This window comes from Scyliorhinus torazame, chromosome 12 (assembly GCF_047496885.1).
Source record: "Scyliorhinus torazame isolate Kashiwa2021f chromosome 12, sScyTor2.1, whole genome shotgun sequence".
In the NCBI taxonomy this organism is placed as follows: Eukaryota; Metazoa; Chordata; class Chondrichthyes; order Carcharhiniformes; family Scyliorhinidae; genus Scyliorhinus; species Scyliorhinus torazame.
In genome coordinates, this window is record NC_092718.1 from 187,651,076 (window position 1) to 187,675,228 (window position 24,153).

The 24,153-nt window shown below is 42.6% G+C and overlaps 2 protein-coding genes across 8 annotated transcripts in view; one reads left to right on the plus strand and one right to left on the minus strand.

Moving 5' to 3' along the window:
- kiaa0753 (KIAA0753 ortholog) overlaps nt 1-24,153 on the plus strand; it is a 99,433-nt gene that overhangs the window by 2,723 nt on the left and 72,557 nt on the right. For 2 of the 6 annotated variants that reach the window (XM_072469527.1, XM_072469526.1), the window contains exons 2-4: nt 1,892-5,193; nt 11,270-11,413; nt 12,471-13,074. In XM_072469527.1, coding sequence (XP_072325628.1) covers nt 5,080-5,193; nt 11,270-11,413; nt 12,471-13,074 — 862 coding nt within the window. In that variant the 5' untranslated portion in view covers nt 1,892-5,079. Of the gene's footprint in view, nt 1-1,891; nt 5,194-10,523; nt 10,905-11,269; nt 11,414-12,470; nt 13,075-24,153 lie in introns of those variants that run through there. The other 4 variants (XM_072469528.1, XM_072469529.1, XM_072469531.1 and 1 more) reach the window with 3 other exon arrangements.
- On the minus strand, nt 452-10,384 carry txndc17 (thioredoxin domain containing 17). 2 transcript variants are annotated; one of them, XM_072469532.1, is made up of 4 exons: nt 10,135-10,384; nt 3,096-3,177; nt 2,125-2,265; nt 452-1,002 (listed from the first exon to the last, which is right to left on the minus strand). In XM_072469532.1, the coding sequence occupies exons 1-4, from the start codon at nt 10,382-10,384 to the stop codon at nt 957-959; spliced, it is 519 nt and encodes a 172-aa protein (XP_072325633.1). In that variant the 3' UTR covers nt 452-956. The 2 variants fall into 2 exon arrangements, with proteins under 2 accessions (XP_072325633.1, XP_072325636.1); XM_072469535.1 differs by having other exon boundaries at nt 2,190-2,265; nt 10,135-10,378.

Consider the following 24,153-nt stretch of genomic DNA (forward strand, 5'->3'; position numbering starts at 1 on the left):
CAGAGCCTGACCACACAGGGGCCTCTGAAGTGCTGTTACAACTGGTCCACGTTTTGTGGAAACCAGTGCTAAATGGTGCGACAGCGTGGTCTCGCAGGTGTGGACGTCCAAACCTGCGTCCTGGGATACTCCAGCGCAGACATATTCAAGTGAGGCTAACTGCTCACTTGAATATGCAAATCTGGATCCCACCCAGTGACAAGAGAGATCGCCAACTTATGAGATCTTGTTAGAGGGACCTCGCGAGATTTACCGGCCTTGTCGCGTCACTGATTCGGGTGCGATGAGGCCGTACAACTGTGGCCAGAATCTAAAAAAAGATATTGCAAACGAGCTGGGATTGTAATGTCTTGACCGAGATGTTTTGGGTTGCAATACAGAATTGTTCTGATGCCACTGATCTGCAGTAAGAGCTTTTGAAAATATTTAAAAATACAATTCAAGGTAATGCTATTTTGGATATACATTTTTATTAATAGAAACATTTAATTCCATAATGAAAATTATTCAGGATGGAAAAAGACAATTCCAAACCGTAATGATCCAAATATTACAATTCCTTAATATATGAACCTGCAGAATACACATTTTTAAGGCATGATCAGGAAAATCAAGTATCGGATTCATTCCCAGGATGGCACACTGCAAATTTAAGTAGAATTACATTTTCACTTTTCCCCTGTGAATTATTCAAACAATTTTAAAAACAGACAACATACAGACCATTTTAAGATGCCCTCAAGCCTGGGGAAGGGATGCCAGTTACATTTATATTTTCATGGTTACAAGATAATTTAAAGTCAAATTAGAAAGGAATGTCATTCAGTTTCACTTTTTGTATCCTTGCCACATCTTTTGTGGAAACCAATCACAAAATAAAGCTAGGCATAGTCTATTGGCTTTGAAGATTGCATTTGTTACACTAAAGAAGTTTCAGTCCTCGGTGAACAGCATTTTCACAAGCTCCGGCTTAAATAGCTCCTCTTCGACCAACTTTTGGGGCTGAAACACAAGAATAAAGTGGAAAGTGAAATGCCTCAGTTTGTATTGACAATAACTTTTTTTGCTAAATCTCAGAAGCAATTTTAATATTCTCCCCTGATACACCTGGTCATTATTTTAAAACAAACATTATACTTAATTTTTTGAACGATTAACAGAAATAAAATGATTGCTCTTTATGGTTATAAAGGTTTTAGTAGTTACAGGTTCAAAATCCAGTTGGTGCTCACTTTCCAACTCAATCAAGCTATAGAAATCATATTTGCCTGGGCAGCACTGTGGTGCAGTGGTTAGCACTGCTGCCTCACGGCACCGAGGTCCCAGGTTCGATCCCGGCTCTGGGTCACTGTCCATGTGGAGTTTGAACATTCTCCCCATGTTTCCGTGGGTTTCGCCCCCACAACCCAAAGACGTGCCGGGTAGGTGGATTGGCCACACTAAATTGCCCCTTAATTGGAAAAAATGAATTGGGCACTCTAAAAAGAAATCATATTTGCCTTGTATTGCTCCTTTTCAATTTCTTATCCATATTAAAGTGATTTTTTATAAAACATTTTAAAAAATGTTTCCAATTACAGACAATTTAGCGTGGCCAATCTACCTACCCTGCACATCTTTGGGTGGTGGGGGTGAGACCCATGCAGACACGGGAATGTGCAAACTCCACACGGACAGTGACCCTGGCTGGGAATGAACCAGAGTCCTTGGCGCCAAGAGGCAGCAATGCTAACCACTGCCCCAATGTGCTGCCCGTTATAATAGCAACTAAAATAGCAAAGCATTCTAAATTCTTATGATTTAAAAAAAAAAAAATGCTGCTTTGGTCTTTGTGATAATGTGATAACCCTTTCAAAATTGAAAATATCTATTTCATTCCCTAATTTCAAAGTTTCCAGAATGAAAATACAAACAGGAAAAACAGGAAAACACCCATCAAGATGATCAGAACTGGAATGAAAAATAGACTTCGCACCACATACAAAAACAAGATGAACTAATCCAAGAGTGCAGTAAAGATCGCATTTGATCCTTAAATCTTTTGCATAACCCAGTTTAAAGCTGCACCCAAATTCAGGTGTCAGGCCAATTAATATGCAAACTAGATCATAAAAATTCACACACCAAGGCCAATTGATGTTCGTGCTACTGAACGGAAGGACTGGCCTCGAGGATTGGACTCTACTCACTGTGCCATATTTCATGAGAGTTGGTACAGCGTTCACTTTCAGCTTTATTCGAAAGTCATTTTCAGGATTCTTCCAGCTGGTCAGGTACGAAGGTAAAACAGGCATGTTATTTAAGCATTGACCCAGGGGTCAAAGTTTCACTTATCATCACATTGTACAGGTTCTTGACTGGCTATTCACGATTGCTGAAGCGACTTGTCTGGTTAGTTCGGAGATTAGTTTTGTACAGGCTGTGCATTGTAATTTGGGTTATCTGAAACCATTTTGCATCTGTCAGTTTGTTGAGCAATGTTTTGTGTGCAGTAACGTTCTAGTTTCAATACCAAAGTAACACTTATGCCATCATTAATAGAATTTAATATCATTTACCTTAGGCCAATGCCAAAATTGGAAACAAAAGGTTCCTACCACTACATCCCATCAAGTTCAGAATGGTCAATGTTTTTTAAAAAGTTTAATATGTTCCGGTAATATACCAACCCCATTATCAAAGATAACCCGATTCTGAACTGGGCATTCTGCAACCAAATTTTGCAATTAATAGAAAAGATACCAAAGAGTACAGGTGCTGTCCAATTGGATAATTATGTCTTTACTGTTCATATAATTGAAGAAACCCAATTGATAATTTAACCACTTATTTGTACTCCATTCAAATGGAGTACCTGGACCAGGAGTCCATGCTTTACATTTTATTTACTAGCATTGGTGTAATCCTGATTTGCCAGTCCAGATCATAATAAAAGACCAAATGGAGTTTTATTAGAGTATTATTCCAGAATAACCATATGATCTCTAGGAGGTAATGTATACTGTTATATAATGGACTACAAGGTGGGAAATGTTTCTATTTGGTGGCAAACAATTATAGTTTTAAAGAGTTTCAAACAGACACAAATAACTTACTATACCCGGTCACCGGTTTGGCAATGGATGAAGACAGATCCGGTAGGCAGTTTATCCAGTTCGCCACGGACTATTGGTTCAGCTGGAGAATTAAGAAGAAAAATGACTGGATTCCAAGACTTTAGACAGTGGCTATTTCATTTTCATTGAAATCAATTCCAATATGCCTATGAAGATAATACTGATTGAGAGCCAGAACACAAACTACAATGGCAACTGGATAGGAAAATTACATCAAGTTTGAAGTGTTTGCTGAACACAGTGTCTTATGTATTTAACTTTAAAAGTTTATAAACATTAAAAGTAATTTCTTTTATAAATTTAGAGTACCCAAATATTTTTTTCTCCCAATTCAGGGGACATTTGCACGGCCAATCCACCTAACCTGCACATCTTTGGGTTGTGGGGGAGAAACCCACGCAGACATGGGGAGAAAGTGCAAAGTCCACATGGACAGTGACCCAAGAAATGTAATTTCATTTGTGTGGGTTCAATATCTATTAAAAATCTGCACATTTATATCAAAATATTTTGCTCATATTTTGCTGGATCGTTTGCTCATAATTTGCTGGTTCTATTCTGCAACCTGATGGTTATGCATGTCTTTTATTTCACAAATTAGGTTCCATTTTTCAGTCAACAGTTTACTATCCTCCACTGGCCATTCATCAAGTGAAGCAAATGGCACTTTTTGGAGGTTGCCTCGTTGCTCAACAGTTGCCTGACACTTAGCTTGGATCAGTAAGGAGAGGCTTTGGCCTGAGCGAGACAGAGATAGAGTATATTTGGGAATTTGGTTCAAAGTGGGGAATTCGATTGGTGAATCCTTTTCATGTCAATTTTAGAGCAAGAGTCAGATTTTGACCTAGAACAAAATCAAGAATTAACAGTATTTGCATTAGTGAAGTAGCCTAGTTAAACATGCAGCTGCCTTAGTGACAGTTAACGGTCAATCACCCAAAAGTCCTTGCCTGAATAGATGTTGATTACTGTAGCAGGAAGGAATTGGGGGTCCTTGTGAAATCACAAAAAGCTAGCATGCAAGTTCAGCAGATAATAAGGAAAGCAAATGGAATGGAGTATAAAAATAGGGAAGTCTTGCTAAAATAATACAAGACCACACCTGCAATAATATGAACAGCTCTGCCCGCCTTACCCAAGGAGAGATATACTGACATTGGAGGCAGTCCAGAGAAAGTTCACTAGGGTTGACCCTGGGTGTGGAGTCTGGAGGGATTTTCTTATTAGGAGAGATTGAGTAGGTTGAAGCCTGTACTCATTGGAGTTCAGAAGAATGAGAAGCGATCTTATAGAGTTATATAGGATTCTCAGGGGGCTTGACATGCTACATGCTGAGAGGATGTTTTCCCACATGAGACTCGAGGACGATAATCTCAGGGAATCTGTGGAATTCTTTACCGTAGAGGTTGGGTTATTAAGTATGTTCAAAGTTGAGAGACAACAGATTTTTTAATCAGCAGGGGAATCAAGGGTAACAGGGATAAGGTGGGAAGGTGAAGCTGAGGTTTATATTAGGATTACATCAGATTAGTCCTGATCTCATTGAATGGCACAGCAGCCTCAACTTGGATGGGCCGAATGGACTACATCTGCTTTCACGACTTATAGTCACTAAGCTAGCGTGATTCACCACAGCTCTATATACAAAATTGACTTTTTAAAGCGCATGATCAGAGGGGACAGACTTCATCCTAAGTGAGACAGAGACTGAGTATATTTGGGAATTTGGTTCAAAGTAGGAATTCAGTGCGTAGGATGAAAAAGGTGCTTTAGGTCAGGTTTACTGCAAGTACTGTGGGGTGGCACGATGGCACAATGGTTAGCTCTGCTTCACAGTTCCAGGGTCCCAGGTCAATTCTAGCCTTGGGTGTCCGTCTGTGTGGAGTTTTTACTTTCTCCCCGTGTCTGCGTGGGTTTCCTCCGGGTGCTCCGGTTTCCTCCCACAGTCCAAAGATGTGGTTATATGTGGATTGGCCATGGGAGTTACGGGAAGGAAGAAAAATATGTATCCTTTTTAAACTTTCTCAGCCATCAGAAGTGGATTTACTATGCTGCCAGAGAAGAAGCTACATATTTGGTGAGTAAGTGATTAAGGTTTATTCTATTCTAAGGTTCAAAATAGTTGAGCAACTGGAGGCAAGTTGAACAAAAAGGAAGGCAGGACAGGTGATGTGGCACAGCTGCAGATTGTTGCTCCTGGTTGCCAGTTTGATCTAGGGTAAAGAAGTCTTCAAGCAAGTGTTTGAAGTAATTTCAAGCAGCTTCATGAGCTGGAGTAGGAATTACAGACACTGCTACGCATTTTGGAGGCGGAATGTTATTTGTGCTATGGAATTGAACCAGGACCCCACTTTTGGTTTCTAATCCAAGATCTTAACCAACTATTTGCATTTGGTAAAACTGAGGCAATGTTACTACACTGCAGGAGTGAAAACAGTGACCAGTGGACAGATTTTATATTAAAACAAACTTTAATTTGAACACAGAATTAAGCACATTAGCATGAAGAAATAGCTTTACAATTAACAGGTACAACATCTTAACTAGCTTCCTGAAACATGCCTAACTTGCTTCCTGAAATTTGCCTCTACATTCCAATTAAGCAATCCATATATTTCAAATACCACTTATGTATAAAGTTAACAACCAGGTTTTGCTTGCTTATCTTGGTGCAGAGTCCTTGGGAGACAAAGCTGAAAACCTTTTGCTCAGCAGAGTCCTGGACGCAACTAGTTTGTCCAAACAGATACTATACTCAAAGCACACAGCATTCTTTTATCTCATGTTACAAGAGGTGCCATGATTGGTTTAGTCAGGCTCAAACTGTTACAATCTGCAAAAATTAGATTACCTCACTGTTAATCACAGCTCTAGCACATATACTGTCTGTATACATTTTAACCTAGGTTTTAAAACATTACTGCAGAAATTCAAACTATACACTATGACAATTTCTTATATTTTATCACCCCTCCCCCCCCCCCCTGTCCAAACTTAAAAATGAACCAGTAATATGAAAAGATTGTGGTTTTGTTTTCCAGGGCCTTATCAAGGTTAGATATTCCATTCTTCTCCTATTTCAAAGTTGTGATAGAGCATCTGCAATAAAGTTCGGTCTTCTGGGGCAGCACGGTGGTGCAGTGGTTAGCACTGCTGCCTCACGGCACCGAGGACCCGAGTTCGATCCTGGCCCGTGTGGAGTTTGCACATTCTCCCAGTGACTAGGCGGGTCTCACCTGCACAACCCAAAAAGGGGCAGGAAAGGTGGATTGGACATGCTAAATTGCAGCTTAATTGGAAACATAAAACTTGTACCCAATTCTATCTTCCTGCTATGTGCATAATTTTTAAAGTCAAATGGTTGCAGCAATATGCCCCATCTATAGTCTTGCATCCCGATCTTTAAACTTATCTAGAAACTTTAAGGGATTATGGTCGCTATAAATAAGTCGGATAATTATTAGAAAAAAGTGTTAAAATGTTATAACGCCAAATACCAAACAACTTTTCATTTTCTACCGTTGCATACTTCTTTTGATGTGTATTCAGTTTCCTTGGAAAATACTAGATCTTTCTGTACCTTTGTCATCCTCTTGCAGTAATACAGCAACACCCATGACACTAAATCTTACCCTCACAAATAAAATCTTTAAAAAAAAGGTCTGAAGCCTGTTTATCAACCAGGCTGTACAGACTTGTGCCTCTCAGCTGCAACAGTGGTTTATTTTGCCACATTAATAAATCCCACTGGCTTAAGAGTCTGTCTTCTCAGTACTTTTTTTAAGCCATCAACACTGCGACTCTCAGTACTTTTCTTAAGCCATCAACACTGCGACTTGATGTGTCCAACTTTATTACAATGAAACAGCTGAGTTTTCTTATCTCTTTCACTTGCTTTTTGACCCGAGGCAAAACATCTTTAATATCCCCAGGTGGACCGCATTTGCCTTGACCAACTGTGGATTTTTCAATACCCCAGTTTCTATCCATTGCAGACTGAAAATGATGTAGAAAACCAAACCTTGATTCAAGAACAAATTCAAAATCATCTGCCATTTCTACTGCCTGTCTAGCTCTTTAATCTTCCACAGGAGTTTTCACTACTGCAGGAAGTGAATCTTTACATTCCTCCAAAAAAATAATTTCTGTAAGAGCAAATTTTAGTTAATTCCCCTGATTGTTGCCACAACCCAGGCTGTTTCTGACACTCCTTCCAAATTTAGATGCTGGGCAATCACTTCAGTTATCTCTACTTTCATTCAATTGCAACTTGTCGCCCAATTCCAAAAGTTGTGTTTTAACCACTGTTTGTAAGCCAGCCAGAAGGGTGGCACAGTGGCTAGCATGGCTGTCTCACAACACCAGAGACCCAGGTACAATTCCAGCCTTGTGGAGTTTGCACATTTTCCCTGTGTCTGTGTGAGTTTTCTCCGGCTACTCTGGTTTCCTCCCACAGTTCAAAGATGTGCAGATTAGGTAGACTGACTTTGCTCAAATTGCTCCTTAGTGTCCAAAGTTGTTCAGTTAGGTGGGGTTGTGGCAGAGGGGTGAGCCTAGGTGGGGTGGTCTTTGAGGGTCTGAACTCAATGGGCCAAATGGCCTCCTGCATTGTAGGGATTCTCTTCAGAACCCAGGAAACTCAGCCTCTGAAAGAGCCATTTTACAAGTCACTCCCTATTAAACTAAGAGTAACAACACATGAAAGCAATAGCTCCTCACAAACTCAATAATCACAAACCAAAAAAGGAATTATACTTCTAAAATCACAAAGATCCCTCAATTGTCATGGTTCCAGGCTATAACCCAACTATTTGCATTTGGTAAAACTGTGAGAATATGTTAGTGCACCACAGGAGTGATAATACTAGCCAGTAGACAGATTTTATATTAAAACAAACTTTAATTTGAACACAGAATTAAGCACATTAGCAACAAAGAAATAGCTTCACAATTAACAGGTACAACATCTTAGCTTGCTTCCTGAAACCTGCCTCTAAATTCCAATTAAGCAAGTTAACAACCAGGTTTTACTTGTTTATTTTCATAGAATTTACAGTGCAGGAGGCCATTCAGCCCATCGAGTCTGCACCTCCTCTTTGAAAGAGCACCCTACCCAAGCCTGCACCCTATCCCCATAACCCAGTAACCCCACCCAACACTAAGGGCAATTTTGGACACTAAGGGCAATTTAGCATGGCCAATCCACCTAACCTGCACATCTTTGGACTGTGGGAGGAAACCGGAGCACCCGGAGGAAACCCACGCACACACGGGGAGAACGTGCAGACTCCGCACAGACAGTGACCCAAGCTGGGAATCGAACCCGAGACCCTGGAGTTGTGAAGCAATTGTGCTAACCACCATGCAGAGTCCTTGGAGAAAGAGAAACCCTGCTTTTAGGACCAAGCTGAAAATCCTCTCCTCAGCTCAGCTGATGCAACTCCATTGTCCAGGCAAACCTAGCCTCTCCCATTAGCAATATCAGCTGCACTCAAAAGTACACAGCAATATTTTGTCTCTTGTTACAAGATGTTCCTTAATTTGTTCAACCAGGCTCAATCTGTTCTAACATTACATTCCAGCTCTCTGTAAACAGGTAAAATGGCTTTTAATATTCAATAGCAAAACACTTCCCCTGCAAAAATGGCTAATTACCTCACTTTTAATCACAGCTGTAGCAGACATATTGTCTATAAATATCAAACCAAAGGTTTTTAAAAACATTACTGCAAATATACAAACCAGAAAAGTATAACAATTTCTTATATTCATCACATTTGGATACTTTGTATTAGGAGGCAGTCACACTTCGGAAGACCCTGTCCTATTTGATCAGTGGTCAGGGACAGGAGAGTGTGACTGCAAGGGAGGCAGGTAAAGGGACTAAGAGGGAAAGAGCACAGGATTCTCAGCCTTTAAGATTGTCCAAAAGGTCTGAGTTTTTCCTGCTGGTTGAATGAGAGTGGGGATTGCAAGATGGATGAGCAAACTGACCATTGTACAGGAAGCCATTCAATCGTGGGAGCAAAAAGTAACAGTGGTACTAAGGGATAATATAGTCAGAGAGATTTAAATCATTCTCTTCAGCAAAGAGCACAGGTTCAGATGGCTGTGTTGCCTGCTCAGTGCCAGTGTTCAGGACATCTGCTTGAGGCTGGAGAGGATCCGGTTGTAGTCGACCATGTAGCTACCAACGACATTGGCAGGATAAAGAGGCAGGATAAAGATGGAGGTTCTACATAATCAATGACTACCTAGGCACCAATTTAAGCAGAACCTCAAAAGGTCATAATATCTAGATTACCCAAGCCATGTGCAAATTGGCATTGGACAAAACAGATTAGAGGGATGAATGTGTGGCTCAAGTGGGTTCCAGTTGGTGGTCCACTGGTATCAGTACTGCAGAACATGGGATATCCACATCCAAACCGTGCCGCTGTTCTTGTGAGCTGCATAACTAGGGAGGTAGAGAGAGGTTTAAGCAGTGGGTGAAAAGGGATCAAATTTTGGAAAATGTGGTAAATCAACGAGCATATTCCAAAGCCAAACAGAAAGCTATACTGATCCTGGTATTGCACAATGAGATGGAAGCAATTAATAATCTCATAATAAATCTACTTGCAGGCAGCCCTCTTGTCTACACAAAAATGGTCACTTGATGGATGGCTTAAAGGGCTGACACCCTGGTGATAAGTTCCACGAAGACTTCAAAAAATTAGTAACATAAAAAGAAAGTTCAGGCCTGAAGCATTAACGGTTTCTTTCTCCACGGATGCGGTTGAACATTTCCAGCATTATCTGCTTTTATTATAAAAGTACTAGAACTGAACAGGTCGTATTCAAAACTAATCATTTCTGAATGCTCCTGCCCCCCCGTTAACAATCTAGTTAGTTACTGCTGAGCCTGGAAATGTGTAGCTTCAGCGGTTTTCCACACCCGGGGTTAATGTTCATTTGAGGAGGAGGAGGAGGAGGAGGCGGTCACCCCTCCCTGGACACTGAGCAGCTTCAATCTTACCCGTCACGCAATCTGCGCACCAGCTCACACCCTGGGCATCCTTCGCGCCGGTGAAATACACAAAGATCGTCTTGTCCTTGTTGGCGTCCACAGCCTTCATGAACTCCGCGAAACCGGACACTTCTACCGTCACCATCTCCGCCACTGCGCTAACGGAATGGCCCGCGCCTCCCCGGTTGCAGAAGAAGCTTTGAAGGTGGCGGCTTCCGTCCACTGGTTGTTTCGCGAGAGAGGGGCGGGGGGAACGCATGCGCGTGACTCCGGGCGGGAGGGTCAGGATCTGCGCGTGCGCGTCTCGGGGTCGGGAAGTGGGCGAGTTCGGGCTCTCCGCGCGTGCGTGGTTCAGCGTGGCCCGGCAGTGGGCGCGATTGGCGTGAGGGGGCCCGCGCGTGCGTGAGTGCATGGCGCGGCGGGGTTGGGGCCTGCGCGTGCGTGGCTCAGCTCAGCGCGGCAGTGGGCAACGGCGGCGGAGATGGCGCAAGTTTTAAACGGGGCCACGAGCGCAGATTGTTCCCAGCAGCCCCCGCACAGAGCGATCCGGGTGACGCCAGCTACAGGATTCTGCTGTCTAGCAACCGGGTGCTTGGCAACAGTCGGTGCTTCGGGCCTGTGACGCCGGCTGGCCGACAGCCTAGGCAAGGGTGGGAGTCGTAGTTAACAGTGGATTGCTGCAGTGTTCCCGTTACCAGCTAAGGAGTGTCGCTAAACCGGGGGGAAGTTGTGGTTCATCAAATAACTCAGGTTAGCCAAACGTGATTTGCTTTTAGTAGGTGTGTGCTGACTTTCATTTATTAGCCCGCACTTTTCTAAATACCAATTAATTTTGGTCGCAGATCGTGGACTAAGAGTACCCCCCCCCCCCCCCCCCCCCTATAAAACTGACGGGCATTTAGTTGATGATGTTTATCCCTCATTCCCCATTTAATCCCATAAATTACTTCTGTAGTCTGGTCCTGTTCGTTAGCCTTTCCGTTTTAACTTGTTTCTTTTTTTAAAAAACTCTTCTTTTTTGTTACTTTAATCGTCCTTTTTTGGGGTTTAAAATCAAGTTTAAAAAAAATAATTATCTGTGCACTTTTATGTTCCCATTTTATAGAGTTTGGGTATTTTAATTGCTTCCATTTGATCAATGCAGATAATCATGGCCACCAAGGTTCAGCATCACCACACGCACATTATGAACCCAGCCCAGCCTTTTGGAGCTTTGGTGCCTTCCATACCAGCTGGACAAAATGTTGGACGGAGTGAACAGTACGGGCCACAATTTTACAAGACTCAGGTATATGGTTACATTACCCCTTTGGTTGTGTGAACTGTACACCAACTAACAATGTGTTGGACTCGCTGTTAAACAGAATACAGCAATAATAATTGAATGAATACTAATGAAGGTATAAGATCTTTCAGTTAAGAATAACTATTTCCAATTTTTTAATTTTCTATTTGCAGCAAGCACCTTTTTTGCTTCTGTGGAGCAATTCTCTTTTTCATTAAATGTTTCTGTAATTAATGGCACCTTTAATTACATGAGTCTTTGTGCAAAAGAGAAAAATATCTCTATTTATGTATGACAGATAAATTGCTCAGTAGTGTCATACGTTGATGGAATAAAGCAATATAGGCCACAAATATTAATTCCTGTGATTTATTTCTCTTTCCCCCCCCCCCCCCCCCCCCCAAATAAAAGTTCCATATCTTGTGACAATTCTCACAGGAAGACAGTGAATTGATTATCAATACTCGTTGAAGGAGAGAATTGGATGGCAACTTACTCCGATTGCCTTGATACACCTTTTGGTTATTTACAATGTAGTGTTGTGGATTCAAATTTTTTGCTGTCTCCATTGCTGGTTGGAGGAGAAGGAATAAACATTAATCATAGAATCACTCCAGTGCAGAAAGAGGTGATTCGGTACCGACCCTCTGAAAGAGCACTCCACCCAGGCCCACTGCCCTGCCCTATCCCAATAACCCCTAACATCTATGGACACTAAGAGGACTTTAACATGGCCAATCCACCTAACCTGCACATCTTTAGACTGATGTATCCTTGCTATGGGGGCTGGTTTAGCTCTGTGGTTGGACAGCTGGTTTGTGATGCAGAACAAGGACAGCAGCATGGGTTCAATTGCTGTGCTGGCTGAAGTTATTCATTAAGGCCCACCTTCTCCATCTTGCCCCTCGCCCGAGGTGTGATCCTTGGTTTAAATCACCACCAGTCAGCTCTGCTCCTCAAAGCAGCCTAGGGTCATCTGGGACGATGGCAACTTTACTTACTATTCCTTAATTATAATTTAAATGTCTACATTTTGCTGAAGTTTTTCTTTTTTTTTTAGTTAAAATTCAACAAAGATGCACTAAGTACTGTATCCAACATGGCCGTGACAGTCATGGACCCTCGTCCAATTATAATTGAAAAACTACATCAGCCTTGTGAGCCGCATGTTCTGGATGATGCCCAGAGTAACCAGAGCTCTGTGCAATTTTCTACTGTATCTGAAGAGAGGCTGAATTTGGCTGTTCGGATGGCAAAACGTGATCTGAAAAAAAGGCACCTGGAAGAACAGGTGAAGGACTACTTGTGTAAACTTGAGCAAGATCAATCCGAAACATCAAAATATATGAATCGAGTGAAGGGGAAATCTGTTGAGAATACTGCATGCATCAGGAATCGGTCGAAAATCGAGAGCCTTGCAAAACTGAGACACCAAAGGAACCACGCTTCAAAAGAGGGTTTTACAAAGTCCGGTGCCAAGGTTTATATTTATACCTCTGACCAAGGCCAAGCTAGACCTGTCCGCTCTGATTCACCACCAACACATGACCCAGGCCTAAATCTGAATCGCCAGAACCAGGGCAATAAAACTGCCGAAGAGATCCGTAGGCTGCGAACAGAGCTCAGCAAATACTTTCAGAAAATTGAGGAACTTTCCAAGAAAGGTATAGCATCTTTTTTTGTAATACCAAGTTAATTATGTAATTGCTGATATTGCATAACATAAGGCACTGGTGTAAACTGGAAATAATCTTTCAACTTCAAGCATTTTGCAAGTCAAAATAAGCGCTTTAGAGTTTTATTAGGCATAATCTTGAAATAAATTGCAACCCAAAGGCTACATATGGCTCCCACATATTTCTTGTTGGCTAGTTTCCCCTGTTTCAGTATTGTGGGCTTGAATCTTTGAAAATCATTTTTTTCCATCTTGCACCTAATGTTGGATGATTTCTAAATCAGTATATCATAGAATCCCTACAATGCAGAAGGAAGCCACTCTGCCCATCAAGTCTGCACTGACCTCAAAGAACACCCTATCTAAGCCCTGAATGTGTTGACTATCAGCATCTTCAGATGTTTGAATTAATGAACACCTAGAGAGGACCCTTTATGTTGCATTATAATGAATCCTTAACCCCTTTATGTCTCCCCTTCTGGGTATACTGCAGTGTGAATGATACTTAATTTTGATTCATTTGAACTTGTTGCGTTAGCATTTACACTAATAAATTCGGTTCCTCAAATGCTTCTGAAGAGGAATACAACAACAAGTCACAAATTCAGAATTATTTATTAACCTTTCGAATCAAGTTAACAGCATAGGAGTATTGGTCTTTTTTATCTAGCAATTCCTCAGTCCATCTAGTTTGCCTTCTACCACCCTTGTTTTTGCATGACGAGTAAAGCATTGTTACATGCCTCTTTACTGGAATCTAATATATTAAGTATTTTCTGAAGGTGATCCATCTGATTTTAAATGATATTAATCAACATTATCTCCTATTTGAGACTGTTCTAAAAGCAGTACAAATAATCAGTAGATAGGGTTAATTGACAAAATATGAGGTTACAAATATGGTTGATTCTTAACTTCCCTCTGAAATTAAGCCACACTTTGAGGGCAATTGGGGATGGGCAGCAAATGCTGGCCTTGCCAATGACACCCGCATAGAATTTACAGTGCAGGAGGCCATTCGGCCCATCCAAGTCTACACCGGCCTTTGGAAAGAGCACCCTACTTAAGCCGCACCAAGGACAATTTAACATGGCCAATCCACCTAACCTGCACATCTTTGGACTGTGGGAGGAAACCGGAACACCCGGAGGAAACCCATGCAGACACTGGGAGAAAGTGGAAATTCCACACAGACGGTCACTCAAGGTTGGAATTGAACCCGGGACCCTGGAGCTATGAGGCAGCTGTGCTAACCACTGTGCCACATCCCATGAAATAATTTTTTTAAAGTTCAGTCATGTTAACAGCTTGATGAATATATGTTTGCTGATGAGACAAGTGCCTAAGGTTGATGTGAAGTTATCAACTACAACAGTAGATGTATGTGTATTAGCTTCTTTAGACCTCGATTCCCTTGATGCCGAGAAACTCTTGCATCTAAATGACAACTTGTATCTGCCTATGCCTGAATAGCAGAACCATATAATCGTAACTTGTGTATATATGATAAAGGACTGCATCATCTTTCTGGGTGAATCAGGCTGAACATAGAAGGAGCAAACAAGAAGTGGGTGAAGAAAAACTAATCCGAAGCACAAGAAGGGAGCCGAGACCAAGGTCTTCTGTAAGCATGTGAATAAAAGGGTGGTAAAAGAAAGAGTAGGGCCGATTAGGGATAAAAGAGGAGGGGCATGCAAGGCAGCAGCAGTTTCTAAATGAGTACTTTGCACCTGTCTCTCAAAGAAACAGGATGCTACCCAGGTTGAGGGGAAAGGGAAGGTAACTGGCACACTCAAGGAATTTACAATTGAGAAGGAGGCGGTGTTAGAAAGGCTACGTTTACTTAAAATCGCTAAGGACTAGATGCGATTCATACAAGGTTACTGAGGGAGGTGAATGGAAATTTCAGATGCACTTTAGACACATGGGTGGTGGCGGAAGGTCTGAGAATTGCGACACACCCTTGTTCAAAAAGGGTGCAAAGATAATGCCGGCAACTACAGACTGGTTAGTCTGACGTCAGTGGTAGGGAAATCTCTGGAAACTTTAGTTCCGGACAAGGTCAATAGTCACTTGGACAGGTGCAGGATAATTAAGGAAAGCCAGCATGAATTTATTAAGGAAAATCATGTTTAACAACTTGCTGCAGTTTTTTGAGGTGCTAACTGAGAAGATTGATAAGTGTAATGCTGCTGATGTGGTAGATGTGGATTTTCAAAAAGCATTTGAAACAGTGTCACACAACAGACTTGTGAGCAAAATTCTAGTTCCTGGAATAAAAGGGGAAATTGGCACTTTGATAAGAAATTGGCTGAGTGACAAGAAACAGATAAATATTTTTCAGATTAGAGTTCCCCAGGGGTCAGTGTTAAAACCCTCCCTCTTCCGGAGATGTATTAATGACCTAGACTATGGTGAACAGGACATTATTTCAAAATTTGCAAATGACATGATGAGGATTGTCTTTAACTTCTGAAGGACATCAGCATATTGATAAATTGGGTAGACAAGTGACAGGTGAAGTTTAATGCAGAGAAGTGTGCTGTGATTCATTTTGGCAGAAAGAATGTGGCGAGAGTATAAGGAAAGGGTAAAACTCATAATGCGGTGCAGGAACAAAGAGACCTCTATGTACAGAAGCCATTGTAAGTTGCGAGAGCAGTTATTAAAGCATATGACAGCCTGGGTTTTATTAATGGGGGCATTGAGTACAAGAGTAGGTCATGTTCATAGAATCATAGAATTTACAGTGCAGAAGGAGGCCATTCAGCCCATTAAGTCTGCACCGGCCCTTGGAAAGAGCATCCCACCTAAACCCACACCTCTGTTAAGTAATGGGTTAAGAGACATTCCAATTAGTTGTCTCATTTATGTTAAGCATCCAATAATTGACACTGATATGTAAAGGGGCTTCAGATGGCCCTTGTGTCAGGTGATGTGATAGTTTTGTGCAAAGTCTGTTGAAGGAAATTAAAGGTGTTTTGTGGAAAAGCAACAGAATCTTTTGACTCTTTATACGACAGCAGCTAAACGTCTAACAAATGATAGCAGAGGACGGTTGCTGTGCAAGTGTGAAGGGTTGAAAGATACAACTTTTCCAGACCAAACCAAGGAGTGAGTGAGGGAAAAAAACAAAAATGGCTGAACCAAGGTTAAAGATGGCTGGATATGACTACCCCCCTTATTTTCTGAAAGGGAATCATACGATCAATGGAGAAGTGCGGTAGTTATGTGGACTAAGGTAACTGCCTTGGGAAAGAGAAAACAAGGTATGGTATTGGCTCTTTCTTTACCTTATGACCGTAAAATCCGAAGCAAAGTATTTTCTGAGCTGGAATTGGAAGAGTTGGACTCAGAAGAAGGTCTGGAGACTCTATTACGTTACTTGGATAAGATTTATAAAATGGATGACGTGTTAAGTGCGTATGACGCATGGTCGGATTTTGATAGGTTCAGGAAAACAGAGGAATTCTCCATGGAAGACTATATAATGGAATTTGGCAGACTATATAAAAGGCTGCAGAAACACAACCTGGAATTTCCACTGTCTATGTTGGCCTTTAAATGACTTGACTGTGCTAGAGTGAGCAACATGGATAGGCTCCTGGTTTTGACAAGAATTAAATTTGCGGATAAGGATACCTTGTTCGATCAGATGACAGAAGCTTTAAAAAAGTTTCTGGGGAAACATTCGATTCCGATGGCTCTGATGTCCCAAGTAGGTCGGCCTGCAATAAAGCAGAATATAGAGGACACACTAACAGGATGGCGAAATCGCACGGCTACAAACAGGTTCCAAGATTATAGAGGGAGATTGGGACCCGGAAAGTATGAAGACGGAAACCCAGATAGAACCTACAATAGGAAGATGAACCCCAGAAATGCCCGGGGAATGATAAATCGATGTTTTCGATGTGACTCTCAATACCATTATGCTTTCAACTACCCAACAAGTTATAATAGTGTTTGAAGCGACACGTGACACGGAAGACTCCGAAGAGGAAAAAGATAGTGACCAGAAAGAAGGCATTGTCCTATTGACAAGCAATTTTACGCTGGTAATGAGGGTGTTGGTTGCAGAATCCTTCAACTGTGCTGTATTGGACAGTGGCTGCACATCTACTGTGTGTGGAATTGACTGGTTAAAATGTTACCTGGACTCTTTGAAAGCTGAAAATCGTAACCAGGTTAAGGAATTTGAAAGTTCCACAAGTTTCAGGTTTGGGAATGATAATACTCTGAAGTCGCTGAAAAGAGTGGAGATCCCTTGCAATATTGCCGGAGTGAATCATTTCATTAGCACGGATGTTGTATCAAGTGAGATGCACAGAACAGGCCCTTCGGCCCACGATGTTGTGCCGAACCTTTGTCCTAGATTAATCATAGATTATCATTGAATTTACAGCGCAGAAGGAGGCCATTTGGCCCTTTGAGTCTGCACCGGCTCTTGGAAAGAGCACCCTACCCAAAGTCAACACCTCCACCCAACACTAAGGGCAATTTTGGACACGAAGGGCAATTTATCATGGCCAATCCACCTAACCTGCACATCTTTGGACTGTGGGAGGAAACCGGAGCACCCGGAGGAAACCCACGCAGACACTGGGAGGATGTGCAGACAGTGACCCAAGCCGGAAGCGACCCTGGAGCTGTGAAGCAATTGTGCTATCCACAATGCTATCGTGCTGCCCTTAAGAACAAATAAATCTACACTATATCATTTTACCGTAATCCATGTACCTATCCAATAGCTGCTTGAAGGACCCTAATGTTTCCGACTCAACTACTTCCACAGGCAGTGCATTCCATGCCCCCACTACTCTCTGGGTAAAGAACCTACCTCTGACATCCCCCCTATATCTTCCACCATTCACCTTAAATTTATGTCCCCTTGTAATGGTTTGTTACACCTGGGGGAAAAAGTCTCTGACTGTACTCTATTCCCCTGATCATCTTATAAACCTCTATCAAGTCGCCCCTCATCCTTCTCCGTTCTAATGAGAAAAGGCCGAGCACCCTCAACCTTTCCTCGTAAGACCGACTCTCCATTCTAGGCAACATCCTGGTAAATCTCCTTTGCACCTTTTTCCAAAGCTTCCACATCCTTCCAAAAATGAGGCGACCAGAACTGTACACCGTACTCCAAATGTTGCCTTACCAAAGTTTTGTACAGCTGCATCATCACCTCACGGTTCTTAAATTCAATCCCTCTGCCCTCTGTTAATGAACGCGAGCACACCATAGGCCTTCTTCACAGCTCTATCCACCTGAGTGGCAACTTTCAAAGATGTATGAACATAGACCCCAACATCTCTCTGCTCCTCCACATTGCCAAGAACTCTACCGTTAACCCTGTATTCTGCATTCATATTTGTCCTTCCAAAATGGACAACCTCACCTTTTCAGGGTTAAACTCCATCTGCCACTTCTCAGCCCAGCTCTGCATCCTATCTATGTCTCTTTGCAGCCGACAACAGCCCTCCTCACTATCCACAACTCTACCAATCTTCGTATCGTCTGCAAATTTACTGACCCACCCTTCAACTCCCTCATCCAAGTCATTAATGAAAATCACAAACCGCAGAGGACCCAGAACTGATCCCTGCGGTACGCCACTGGTAACTGGGATCCAGGCTGAATATTTGCCATCCACCACCACTCTCTGACTTCTTTCGGTTAGCCAGTTCGCCACTATCCCATGCCTCCTTACTTTCTGCAGAAGCCTACCATGGGGAACCTTATCAAATGCCTTACTAAAATCCATGTACACTACATCCACTGCTTTACCTTCATCCACATGCTTGGTCACCTCCTCAAAGAATTCAATAAGACTTGTAAGGCAAGACCTACCCCTCACATCCGTGCTGACTATCCCTAATCAAGCAGTGTCTTTCCAGATGCTCAGAAATCCTATCCTTCAGTACCCTTTCCATGACTTTGCCTACCACCGAAGTAAGACTAACTGGCCTGTAATTCCCAGGGTTATCCCTAGTCCCTTTTTTGAACAGGGGCACGACATTCACCACTCTCCAATCCCCTGGTACCACCCCTGTTGACAGTGAGGACGAAAAGATCATTGCCAACGGCTCTGCAATTTCATTTCTTGCTTCCCATAGAATCCTTGGATATATCCCGTCAGGCCCGGGGGACTTGTCTATCCTCAAGTTTTTCAAAATGCTCAACACATCTTCCTTCCTGACAAGTATTTCCTCGAGCTTACCAATCTGTTTCACACTGTCCTCTCCAACAATATGGCCCCTCTCATTTGTAAATACAGAAGAAAAGTACTCGTTCAAGACCTCTCCTATCTCTTCAGACTCCATACACAATCTCCCGCTACTGTCCTTGATCGGACCTACCCTCTTTCTAGTCATTCTCATATTTCTCACATATGTGTAAAAGGCCTTGGGGTTTTCCTTGATCCTACCCGCCAAAGATTGTTCATGCCCTCTCTTAGCTCTCCTAATCCCTTTCTTCAGTTCCCTCCTGGCTATCTTGTATCCCTCCAACGTCCTGACTGAACCTTGTTTCCTCAGCCTTACATAAGTCTCCTTTTTCCTCTTAACAAGACATTCAACCTCTCTTGTCAACCATGGTGCCCTCACTCGACCATCTCTTCCCTGCCTGACAGGGACATACATATCAAGGACATGTAGTACCTGTTCCTTGAACAAGTTCCACATTTCACTTGTGTCCTTCCCTGACAGCCTATGTTCCCAACGTATGCACTTCAATTCTTGTCTGACAACATCGTATTTACCCTTTCCCCCAATTGTAAACCTTGCCCTGTTGCACGCACATATCCCTCTCCATTACTAAAGTGAAAGTCACAGAATTGTGGTCACTATCTCCAAAATGCTCCCCCACTAACAAATCTATCACTTGCCCTGGTTCATTACCAAGTACTAAATCCAATATTGCCCCTCCTCTGGTCGGACAATCTACATACTGTGTTAGAAAAGCTTCCTGGACACACTGCACAAACACCACCCCATCCAAACTATTTGATCTAAGGAGTTTCCACTCCATGTTTGGGAAGTTAAAGTCACCCATGACTACTACCCTGTGACCTCCGCACCTTCCCAAAATCTGTTCCTCAACATCTCTGCTACTATTGGGGGGCCTATAGAAAACTCCTAACAAGGTGACTGCTCCTTTCCTATTTCTGACTTCAACCCATACTACCTCAGTAGGCTGATACTCCTCGAACTGCCTTTCTGCAGCTGTTATACTATCTCGAATTAACAATGCCACCTCCCCCCCCCCACCTCTTTTACCACCCTCCCTAATCTTATTGAAACATCTATAACCAGGGACCTCCAACAACCATTTCTGCCCCTCTTCTATCCAAGTTTCCGTGATGGCCACCACATCGTAGTCCCAAGTACCGATCCATGCCTTCAGTTCACCCACCTTATTCCTGATGCTTCTTGCGTTGAAGTATACACACTTCTACCCATCTCCGTGCCTGCAAGTTCTCTCCTTTGTCAGTGTTCCCTTCCCCACTGCCTCATTACACGCTTTGGCGTCCTGAATATCGGCTACCTTAGTTGCTGGACTACAAATCCGGTTCCCATTCCCCTGCCAAATTAGTTTAAACCCTCCCAAAGAGGACTAGAAAATCTCCCTCCCAGTATATTGGTGCCCCTCTGGTTCAGATGCAACCCGTTCTGCTTGTACAGGTCCCACCTTCCCCAGAATGCGCTCCAAATACCTGAAGCCCTCCCTCCTACACCATTCCTGCAGCCACGTGTTCAGCTGCACTCTCTCCCTATTCCTAGCCTCGCTATCACGTGGCACCGGCAACAAACCAGAGATGACAACTCTGTCTGTCCTGGCTTTTAACTTCCAGCCTAATTCCCTAAACTCATTTATTACCTCCACACCCCTTTTCCTACCTACGTCGTTGGTACCAATGTGCACCACGACTTCTGGCTGCTCACCCTCCCCCTTAAGGATCCTGAAGACACGATCCGAGACATCCCTGGCACCGGGGAGGCAACATACCTTCCGGGAGTCTCGCTCGCGACCACAGAATCTCCTATCTATTCCCCTAACCATTGAATCTCCTACAACTATTGCTTTTCTATTCTCCCCTCTTCCCTTCTGAGCCCCAGAGCCAGACTCCGTGCCAGAGACCTGGCCGCTAGGGCCTTCCCCCTGTAGGTCATCTCTTCTCCCCCCCCCCCCACAAAAAAAATAGCATCCAAAACGGTATACTTGTTTTGAAGGGGAACGGCCACGAGGGATCCCTGCACTGTCTGCCTGTTTTTTTTTTTTCCCGTGACTAACCCAGCTATTCTTGTCCTGTAACTTGGGTGTGGTTACCTCCCTGTAACTCTTCTCTATCACCCCCTCTGCCTCCCGGATGATCCGAAGTTCATTCAGCTCCAGTCCTCTAACACGGTCTTTGAGGAGCTGGAGTTGGGTGCACTTCCTGCAGGTATAGTCAGCGGGGACACCGGTCGTATCCCTCACCACCCACATCCTACAGGAGGAGCATGCAACTGGCCTAGCCTCCATCCCCTCTTGCCTTACAGAATATAGCTGCCCTGTGGACCAACTGGATCTCTGCCCTCCGACTCTGCTCCCAGTCAGCTGCACTCTCTGTAAACTCCTGGCTCTCTTCTCACTCTTTGTGGAAATGTAGGAAACAAAATGAAAGGAGCACCTTACTCCTTCAGTCACCAAACTCTCACTATAGCACTCAAATGCACCAAATTCAGCACTCAGTGCAAACAAAGTCTGCACTGTAGGGGGTCACTTTTATACTGTGAATCTAACCTCTCAAAACTGGCCTAATCCAATTAACTAATTAACAAGCTCCAGCTGCAAGTGCCTACAAGTAGAAGCTTTGTTTAAAGCTGATTCAGAATTCACCTTCTTAAGTTAATTAACTAAATAAAAGAAAGACTAGACTTTAGATAAAAATGAAGCCTTATACTCCCTCAGTCACCAAACTCTCACTATAGCACTCAAATACACCAAATTCAGCACTCAGTGCAAACAAGTTTGCTTCTGAGCAGACTGTCGATGAAGAAAGCACACATGAAACTGGATATAGAACAGGATAAGGCAACAGTTTTTGGAAAGACGGTGGATTTACACAATCGGGACACTTATTGTATTCCATTACTGACAATAATATTTCAAGTACAGTTGTTAAGGATGTGTTAATGGCAGTTGAAAATGGGACTTTAGCTGATAAGCTTGTTGTATTAAAACTGCATAGGCAATTTGCACATCCGTCTCCTTGGAGGTTGAAAAATTTATTATAGGATGCAAGGATAAGGGATGAAGACTATTCTGAACTGATAGAACAGGTTAGTGATCGCTGTGAAGTTTGTAGGAAGTACAGAAGGACACCAGCACGACCGATAGTAACCTTACCTTTGGCCAAGGGTTTTAACGACATTGTGGCCAAGGACCTTAAGATCTGGGATAAAGCCAATAATATATTTATTTTGTAGATTTAGCAACCAGATTTACTCAATCAACGATTGTACGAAGTAAAGAGAAGAGCGTAATTCTGGATCAAATCGTGGAAAAATGGATAGGGACCGGAATGGGCCCACCGGCAAAATTCCTTACGGACAATGGGGGAGAATTTGCTAATGCTGAGTTTAGGGATATGTGTGAAAATATGAATATCACAGTTATGATTATGGCTGCGGAAAGCCCATTTAGTAATGGTGTGTGTGTGAAAGAAACCATGTGGTAATAGATGACATGCTCTGGAAAATGTTGGCGGATAGACCAAACTGCAAGTTAAATTCAGCTTTAGCATGGGCGGTACATGCAAAGAATTCATTGCAGATGAATTGCTATATTCTCTATCAATTAGTGTTTGGTAGAAACCCTAAAATTCCATCCATCTTAGATGACCAGCCTCCAGCTTGGGAAGGCACTACCATTAGCTCTGGTTTTGCGGAGCATTTAAATGCGTTACATAGCAGTAGAAAAACCTTTTTGGAAGCAGAAGTCGCTGAAAGAATTCGCAGAGCTTTAATATTCAGCAATGGGTTAAGAGACATTGCAATTAGTTGTCTCATTTATGTTACGTATCCATTAATTGACACATATATGTAAAGGGGCTTCAGGTGGCCTCTGGCAGGTGGTGTGTTAAGAGTTTTGTGCAGAGGCTGTGGAAGTGAAATAAATGGTGTTTGGTGAAAAGGAACAATAACTTTAGACTCTTAATTTCACAGCAACTAAAACGTCTAACAATGGTAGCAGAGGATGGTTGCTGTGCAAATGTGAAGGTTTGAAAGATACAACTTTTCCTGATCAAACCAAGGAGTGAGTGAGAAGGAAAAAAAAAAGATACATGGCTGAACCCAGGATAAAGATGGCTGGATATGACTATCCTCCCTTATTTTCTGGAAGGGAATCATACGACCAATGGAGAAGCGCAGTAGTTATGTGGACTAAAGTAACTGCTTTGGGAAAGAGAAAACAAGGTATGGCATTGGCTCTTTCTCTACCATATGGCAGTAAAATCCGAAACAAAGTGCTTTCTGAGCTGGAATTGGAAGAGTTAGACTCAGAAGAAGGTCTGGAGACTTTATTACATTATATGGATAAGATTTATAAGAAAGATGACTTGTTAAGTGCGTATGAAGCATGGTCGGATTTTGATAGGTTCAGGAAAATAGAGGAATTCTCCATGGAAGACTACATAATGGAATTTGGCAGACTATATAAAAGGCTGCAGAAACACAATCTGGAATTTCCACAGTCTGTGTTGGCCTTTAAATGACTTGACTGTGCTAGAGTGAGCAACATGGATAGGCTCCTGGTTTTGACAGGATTTCAGTTTACTGATAAGGATATCTTATTCGAACAGGTGACAAAAGCTTTACAAAAGTTTCTGGGGAAACATTCGATTCCGATGGCTCTGATGACCCAAATAGGTCAGCCTGCAATAAGGCAGAATATGGAAGATATATAGTAACAGGATGGCGAAATCGTATGGCTACGCACGGCTCTAGACTATAGACGGAGACCAGGAAATTATGAAGACAGAAACCAAGTTAGAATCTACAATAGGAAGATGAACCCCAGAAAT